General features: G+C 41.2%; 1 protein-coding gene across 1 annotated transcript; it reads right to left on the bottom strand.

Annotated features, from left to right (window-relative positions):
- Positions 1 to 2: 2 nt before the first annotated feature.
- On the bottom strand, positions 3 to 8,033 carry ZMYND19 (zinc finger MYND-type containing 19). Its single transcript, XM_026059794.1, has 4 exons — positions 7,557 to 8,033; positions 2,457 to 2,597; positions 1,685 to 1,865; positions 3 to 508 (listed from the first exon to the last, which is right to left on the bottom strand). Exons 1-4 carry the CDS (start codon positions 7,655 to 7,657, stop codon positions 365 to 367), a joined length of 567 nt encoding a protein of 188 aa, XP_025915579.1. The 5' UTR covers positions 7,658 to 8,033; the 3' UTR covers positions 3 to 364.
- Between the last annotated feature and the right edge of the window lie 1,133 nt (positions 8,034 to 9,166).

Consider the following 9,166-nt stretch of genomic DNA (forward strand, 5'->3'; position numbering starts at 1 on the left):
GTTTTTAGGCCAACGACGTGTTCTCATCTGAACATTAGTTAATGAGTCCTATCAAGAATTTCTAACAAAAACTGTACATGAGTTTACAAACATATTAACATATAAATAATGAGAAGCTTCCTGCCTGGAGCCTCTACAGTAGTCTTTTTGCTTGAGAATATAATACTGGAAGGGTAGACCCGATCCCTTTCCACAGCACCAGTCAGAGCTGGCTCGGTCCAGTCAGCTGTTGTGCTCAAGCATCACAGGGTTTTTCTTCTTCAGTGCCTCTGGCTTCAATAAGCAGTCTGTCATTACTGTGCAAAAGCGAGAGTCCAATGCCTTTGAGAAGGAATCCTGCTGCTAAGAGGCCTGTGCCACCCGGTCATCGTTCTGGTCCAAGCTCTTGCTGGAAGGTCCGTTTCTTCTCCCGACAGTGTTTCTTGTGAGCAGGCCAGTCTTTTTGCTGGCATTGCGACCCACAGTACCTCGCTACCTGGCATCGGCCACATATGTTGAATTCACGTAACTAAGAAGAACACAAGACAGCGTTAGTGAGCCTGCGCGGTACAAAGTAGCACCCCTACATCGATTAAGTCTGTGTCTGCTTCTCACAAATATGAACATCCCACCAAAAATTTCAGAGCATCAAAAGGATTTGAAGTGATTGCCTTAGTCTGATCCTGCAGTTGCTCTTGCTTAATAGGCTTAGACTTGATATTTGACAGCTTCACATTTGTTCTTGTATGCTACTGTTCTGCCAACTTAAGTTTTGCTTTTAAGTCCAAGCATCTTCAATTCAGAAACGATTAGGAGGGCAGCATACGCTCAACCATTGCCAAACTTATGGGTATCCAAGGAGCTTTCTAATGCAGGCCCAAATGAAAGGTAAAACTCACTTTTTCAAATGCAGGGCATTCCCCAAAAAGACAGAGTGCAGAAAGACAGAGTGCAGGACTTAATGATTTTAGCCTGCTCAGCATTTGATATCACAGTGAAAGAAAAACCCTTCTTATCCACACATAAGGACATCTGCTTCACAAAGAGACACAGCCATTGGACATCTCATTCTCTACCAGCCTTGATCAAGACTACATGTTGCTTTATTTCATCTGCCTACAGCAGAGAACGAGGATTACAGCTTTCCTTCCAGTTCTCCTCTGAATAAAGGACACCCAACTTCACTTTCTTCGCAGGAAATGAGAAGCATGCTATAGTTTTGATCCCACTGCTTTCTCCTTCCTCTCTTATACAGCTGCTTGCTCCTTCAAGTTCTGTGTCTGCTAGAGATCTGGAATGCTTCCACCTATCTTTCCATACACAGTGCAGCAATTGCACTTCTCCCAGCAAACCACTAGGTCATTTCTTGTTCCAGTTCAAAATGACATTCTTTCAAATTGACAACTAAAATAATCTCTGTATTTTCTTCGTGATGCCTTAAAAAGCCCTTCCATACTGAATCTTCACAAAGGATTACATAAAAGAACTGGTAAGAACCTAAACACATCAGAAAAGTTATCTCAGGGTCTAAAAATTTATGCCAAAGAAAACCTGAGCTAAAAAAACAAAACCAAAAAAACCACACACACATCACTGTTAGCAACTGCATGGAACATTTAAAGCTTCACATTTTAAGGAACAAACCTCTGGACACACAAGGTAGTCTGTGTTTTACTTTTTTTATTTTCAATTCTTTTGAACATACCTGTTTTTCAATCATTGTGCATGGGGGGTAGTGACATTCATAATACGTGCATGAGTTCTCTTCCTCCTCCACAACATCCCCATTAGCGTTGTAATATCGTGTTACATTCAGTACAGGAAACTGCTCTTCTATAGGATCTGTGGGAAGCTGTTGGATTGCCAGCCAGTACAGACTTTGTTCCCTTTAAAAATAAGAACACATTTGGTCCATAAACTCATAAACAGCACCAAGGGTAAGTAATTCCAATTCATTTATAAAGTAGATAAGGTTAACATTGTATTTAACTCATTAAGCCTCAGACTATGCATTCTTCTCACATATAGCATCTTTTTAGGGTTATTTTAGCCTAAACACAAAGAGTATCCATCAAGAAACATTCACCTCAAGCAAAAATATTTATAAATGGCTTAGAGTCCATTCCTTGTTCTTGAACTCCCACAGACAACATGCTAGGATGGCATCATTGCCATTCACTACACCTTCTCAAAATCAGTTTAATAAGCTATGAATATCTCCATCTTATGCATGCTGCAGGTGTTTCAAGAAAACTATCAAGTCTCTAGTATGATATCAAGTCCATAGGTCTCTTGCCAAACATGAATATGCTGGGGTTATGTCATAGAAAAAACAAATACATCCAAACATTAGAATTTTGATGCCCAAGTATGTCAAATTAAAAAAAGAATTTCAGATATTTTCAGCTCTTTGCTGGCTGAAGCTCACCCCATGTGCCATGCCACCTCCTTCACCCCAATGCCAAATTCCACAGTACCTTTGTTTACTAGAGACTTCTTCAGCTTTGGGTTTCCATCCCCAAGGAACAAGGCGCAGATTGTCTAGGCGGTTGTCCACTGTCACTGAATTCAGATGTACCACCTGAAATCCTGGAGCAATCCCTCCCCTGTGTCTCTCCCTGGAGGAAACAAAAACAATTTGCAGTTCAGTGAAGAACAAAACTCCATCACTAAAAGCAGAGAATACCACCAATTCCAGAAGATACGCAGCCTACTAGCCTGCTATCTAGTGTTGTTGAAATAGTCATTGTCAAACTTGGGTCACCAGTTGACTACAGTGACTATTTCAGATATTATCAACTCCCAGAAGAAAAAGATTTGTTTCAGGAGGTTATTTCCATTATAAATGAGCTGACTCAGAAGACAATCACAGTATATTTTAATTGGAAGAATATTGCAAAGAAAGTTCCAGAAACTAGCATTCCAGTTGCTGCAAGAGCATCTATGTTACTATTTTGTTCCACAGAGCAGACTTGAAAGAAGTTAATATTGTTAAGTTATTTTAATAGAAAATTCTATCAGACACATTTACATGCAAGTTTGGCACTGGTGTGAAATCATAGTTTGTTATTTACTTGCAAAATTGCTTAAGAGGCAACAGGAGAGAGGTTTAACCAGGGAGTAGGCAAATGTTTTTTAGACTCTAATTGTACATAATGCATAAACCTGTTGACTCCACAATTGACCAAGAGACATCTGCCAAAACTTGCTCAAAACCAGAGCAGCACTATTAGCAAGGAGGATAGCTGCATATTAAGTCCTATCGCTATTTTCTCTTATTGCCTTCTAACACTTTTCATTTCCCATTCTACCCTTCTTTCATCTCTCCTTTCTCTGCTATCCCAAGTATCAAGTCCACTGACAAGCATCTGTATGCCCGGACAAGTCTCTTATTTCTTGCAGGAATCCCCACCCCACCTGGAATTTAACGCTTAGAAGGAAAGTCTTAGTATGTCTAGTACAAGTTTGTTCTGCCACAATCTATATTAATTTTACAGCACATAGACAACATAGTGGCAGCAGCCTAGAAGGATAACGCAAGACTGACAGCTGAGCATTTACTGAACATTTCAGTTCAAACGGCTCATCAGATTTTAAGACAACATGATTTGTCCAGGTTAAATAAAAAGTTGCTAGGATTTTTTTTTCTTTTTAAGTTCTAGCATTATCCAACAGAACAAGAAATTTCATTTCAACATGACTTAAAAAAAAAAAAATCAAGAATTTAGTCTTTGTTAAAATCCATCCACATATGGCCAAATTATATATCTTAGGAAAAAAAACCCTGCAATTTGCACATGCCCCAAAACTTCCTAGAATTTAATGAATAAAATTCCTTTGGAGACACCACATGCAGCACCCCCACACAGCACGCACTCTAGCTCACAGGCAAAGCTGTTTTTCCTGTAATGGCAGCGCTGCACAGGAGCAGAGCATGGAGCTTCCTGTTAGGAAGCCTTTCAGGCCTCTGTAGAACAGGGAGAAGTTCTCCTGTTTGAAGATAAAAGGAATAAAAACCTAGACTTGGAAAAAACAAAAGCAAGCTATGGAAAGGAGTCTGCTGAAAAGCACCAGAAGAGTTGTTGAAGTAGATAGGAGGGTCTGGAAAAAGAAGCCAAGGACCCTGAGGGCTAGAAGCGAGAACCAAGAAAGTACATTGATCCGAACAGACGAAGGTGAACAAATCAGATACAGAGACAGGGAAGGAGTTATGGTTTGTTAGATCAAGACTAGAACAAAGCACCATCAAGAAACACGGGATACATATGAACGTGGAACCTGGGAGAATGAGACATAAGTTCAGAACAGATAGCAGACCTGTGGGGGAAGACTAAGAGCAAGTTGAGAAACCTTTTTGAAAAGGACTGGATAAAAAAGCCAGAGCTTAAGAAAAGTCAGAGTTGAGAATTGATTTTAAGGGACACCACAAAGTCATAGCAGAATGGCATGTGCCTACCATTGCTCCTACAAAGTCTGGATCTGTACCCATGACCTCCCATAAGCAACTACTTATAAAAATCCACCAGCAAAGCAAGTCCATCCTTTTCAGATACTTTGTATAAACCCACATAAGTCTACATTGATGTCAGTTTTTCTACTACCTCAGGTGGCGAAGATCTCAAAGCGGACATGGAAGTTGGGTGCCAGAATTAGGTAGCATGAACAACTTCAGGACAGTCCCTTTTCTCCATACATAATGAAGCAAGCTTCAAATGAACAAGCATGCACTACCCCTCTTCCTAGGCCTATGCTTCATTCTAGCGTGCAACATGGACCATCTCCAGAAGTTAATGAGAACTGTGTAATGAAGAACAGTCACAGAAGAACCTTGCCTTGTCCCTTGCAGAATGGAGCAGGAGAAACAGCCTCACTAATGCAGCCAACTCTCCTGCAGAGCAGTAGCTTCTACCTCCCAACACATGCAAGTTCCTACAAGATACCAGGCAAACCACTTAAACCAAAACTTTTCAGGGACTTAGCTGGATAGCATTCATTTTTCTCAGCAGCTAACTTGAAATTGAGGCCCGTAATAAAAGCGCCATGTGCAGACAACAGCAATTCAAGTCAACAGGAGCTTTAACCGAATAGGTTACAGGCAGCATGATGGTAGATACTCTAAAAAATATCTGGCCTCAGATGTCTTTTTGAGCACATAGTTAGTGATACTTATGACTAATCTCTTAAGCTTCCATCCCCCATTGGAACATTACTACACCCAGTCAAAAGACTGCAAGATGATATTACTACACAGGTAATAAATAGAGTGAGAAGAATGCAAAAGATGATGGCAGACAAATTCTGCAGGTACCTAGTCAGAGACACTCAAGTGTGGCTTTGGAAGAGCTAGTAGTCCACACCGAAAACACAGCAAGCACAAGAGAAGCAGCAGGAAGCTCTTCCTAAAAGAATATCTGCAGAAGAAAACGTATATTATTCAGATAGTGGTTCCCACCTAGGACTGCAGTTCACTCTTTACAGGGCCTGGGGAGAAGAGCAGGAGAAGGTCCTGTCATTGCTGCAGCTTTAGTAGCCCTAACCTTCCTATTTTGAGGGCTTACTGCACGAACAGCGATACCTACTTAACTGGCTAACTAAATAAAAAGCTTTACTTGCAAGAGCATCCCAAAACACAAGCACACTTATTTTATCTTAAATCAGAAGCACAAAGTCAGTTTACTTTTTTTCCAGTTTAAGTGGATTTGGAGGGATGGGGAGGGGGAAGAGGGAAGGAAGCTAAATTACGCTCTTCTACTTGCTGTAATTCAAGTTCTTAGCTTTTATTTTACCCAAGCAGCAAGGCTGGCACTGGAAAGAGTAACGAGTATTGTTGTCCCTCCCCTCTGTCTTTCAAAGGCCGCCAAAACCTTTATCTTCACTCCTTCTCACAGAGGAGATAGCCTCCCACTAAAATAGAGCATTGCTGCTTTGCTTTCAAACAGCCCCCACTTCACCTAAGCAAAAATGAACAATGTTGCTACTCTGTTTCGAGGGTTAATAACTATATAGCGCTTGTAGCCAAAAGGCTTTTCTATAGATACTGGGGCAGGCTCAGTCAGCAAGCACAACCTGAGTTGTGTCACCTGGTAGTTGAAGATTACAGCAAAAAAGTACACCCTCAAAGGGATCAAACTAACTTCACGGAGACACCCGAAATCCTCAGTATTTCCTAGCCAAAGAGTTCGCGTTTGCAACTTTAGAACCGCAGATCTGCTTGCACAACAGTTTACACCCTGCCTGCGTGACTTTCCAAAATCCCGATTACACATACAGTCTCAGATTTTTAACCTCACTGCATGCTAGAGGCACACAATTTGAATTACCTAACTGAATACATTAGAATTATTTCCTAACATAGGTAAAACAAACCAGAAGAGGCAATGACTGCGCTTTGTAATAAGCAGACAGCTGGACTGTCATCGTCTACACAGCCTTCGAAGTCAGCTGGAATAATTTCAAGGTACTGTTAGTGCTACTTTTAGACTGCAATTATTACTGTATGAGGTTCACAGTTAGCAGCAGCTGACAATCCAAATTACCCAGTATACTGTAGTCAGCTTCCTAACCATTCTCACTAATGTTGTATGTGTAACAAGAATAAACATTAAAAGATGCAGGTTAGAATCCATATTTAAGGAGCAGATTGTAAATAATAACAGTAATAATCAAATGGAGTCTCTGATACTCTTCCTGCCTCCCTCCTCTTGTGCAGAGACTAATTTGGGGAAGAAAAAGTAACTCGAAACAATGAAGCAAGCGCAGCTAATTCTTGAGCACTGTGACTTCTAGGTATAGTTTATGAAACTGAATAGAAAACATGCTTCATTTCTCCAAAAAGGCTTTTAAAGACCAGAACTGCTCTTTTCAGCACACCCCATATTTTCTACAAAATTAAACTCGGGTCTCATCATGAAGAACATATCCAAAAAGAGCGAACTAACAGCTCATTAAATTAGTCAGTAAAACTTACCTCTTACAACTGATTAAGTCAGCCTCTGAGTGTTAACTGGGAGCTACAAAGCATATCAAGCCAGGATTCTCAGAATATGGAAATAAGTAGTAGCAGCTGATACAAAGTATCATCAGCACTGTTTCATGTAGCTTTCCAGAAGGCCGAACAAAAAACCCCAAAGTTTTGAGTTAGAGGTTTATCTCTCTCCAGTGCTCTGCCAACTCTCACGGGTGCCAGTAAGTTACGTGCTTATCACAGGACAAATGGAACCCAAAAGGTTAATCTTCATCCATTAATTTAAATGGACCCCCCCCCCCCGACACACAGAAGTTTTAGTAGCAGTTCTCAGATTTCAACACTGCCTGCGTGAATTATACTCACCTATCACCGTTTTCCTCAGGAAGAACATTTTTACAGAGACTCAGCTGTTTAAATGGCCAGTGCAAAACAAAACTATAATAAGATCTAATGGCACCCACTGTGCTGGGTTCCCAAATGAATGTAGCTGCAAGCCTCCTGAGAAGACTCAAAATACTACAAGCAGAGAAACAAACAACCGACAAGTTGGAGGCAGCAAATTGCACCTTACCGAACCCTTGAAGCGTTTAGCACTCTTCACTATACCTACCAAAGCAGCTCATGTAGCAGGCGGCCAGACCCCCTTCCACGATTTTTGTCAAATGCATAAGCAAATATTTTAGCACCATTTCCATCAGCATCCACCTCCATCCGAGCCTAGAGAAAAGGGAAGGCTGTGACTGAGGACATCCAACACGGAGTGGCAGAGCACATGCTTTTGGGGAAATACAAAAGACCAACATTTAATATTTGGCTCCTACTGGCGTAGGCAACCCATCATATAAGATACAGGTCTCTTGATCTTAAAGGAATTTCAGTTGTTTGAAACCTCCGAGAGAGACAAAACAGCTCGGCTATTGTAGTTTACAGAGATGCGAGGGGAAAGGAAGAAAGGAGGCTTTGCACAGCAGGAGTTCCACTTGGACAAAGAACAACAACAATCCAGTTGTTAGCCTGTAGGGCCAGGATCCGTCCTCTGCTCTGGCACAGATTTTATGTACAGCCATCAGCAAGTCACCAAGGCTTTGTTTCCAGTAGTGCTTTACACCAATCTAATTAGGGTTGCTAGTGAAAGGAGGGGTCCTGCCCTCTCTTCTCCCCTCAGCTCCATAACCTCGTGCAGGCACTAAGGCTCTTGCTGTTCCCTGGCACAGTTCACCACCTAAGCTAGCACATTTCCCACCTTCCCTTAAAAAAAAAATATATATATATATATATATATATATATATATATATAGCTTTCAGACAGGTATTTCTCTGATTCAGCCCCTGCGGAGCCACACAAGCGTTAGCGTGGCAGAAACACAGTTAGGGGAAGAGCAAGTCTGCTCCCTTCAGGGACGGTGTGAATTTTGATCGATCCGAACGCACTGTGAAAGGAGACCAAGTCCTTGCACGCCCGGCTTCGTTCCCCTCCTCTACCACACAAACGAAATACCACAGAGGAGGAAAGAGCAAACACGGTCCTTCTTGGTAGGAGCACTACCACAGCGCTTAAACTGCTAACAGTAACTCTGCAGCACCACTGTGCTAGGCACTAAGCACAAAACGGTGCCCATTCCAAAAAAGAGTTAGTTTTAGAAGACTTTGCAATAAAGAATTCTTTCCCTTTGTAAGTCTTGGTAGAATGAGTTTATCCTCTTTAAGTAGATATCAAGAGAAAACATTTTTCTGCTCCCATAGTAAGTTAAATAAGGGATGTTTTCTCAGTGCAAGATTCTGTGCAGAATGAAATTTTTTAAGAGTTTTACAAACCAAATAAAGGAAGATAGACTATGAAAGTTTCCAAAAAAATATACAAGTAGAAGGCTGAAAACAAAAACTGTGTAACAAATTAATTTGTTTTAGGGCTTGTTTACAAATGAAGAAATAGAAATCTTCCTGTTTGAAAGCATTCACACTGTTATTTCAATATTTTCAAACTTTTTTCCCCCCCCCAAAGCAGGAAAGTTATTGCTTGCCAGCGTGCTTCCACAAGCAGTTTTATTTAGGCATATCACATAGGAAAAAAAAAAAAAAGAAGAAGAAATCACTGACAGATTGCAACTACTTCCACCCGCAGGAATAGCACGAACCAGTCCCACAGCAAAGACCCCAAAGGAGCCGCGGGACCCCGAGGGCAGAGCAAAGGGGTGTCGCAGGTAACAGGGAGAAAGCAGA

Source organism: Apteryx rowi, unplaced genomic scaffold (genome assembly GCF_003343035.1).
Source record: "Apteryx rowi isolate R43461 unplaced genomic scaffold, aptRow1 scaffold_16, whole genome shotgun sequence".
Classification (NCBI taxonomy): Eukaryota; Metazoa; Chordata; class Aves; order Apterygiformes; family Apterygidae; genus Apteryx; species Apteryx rowi.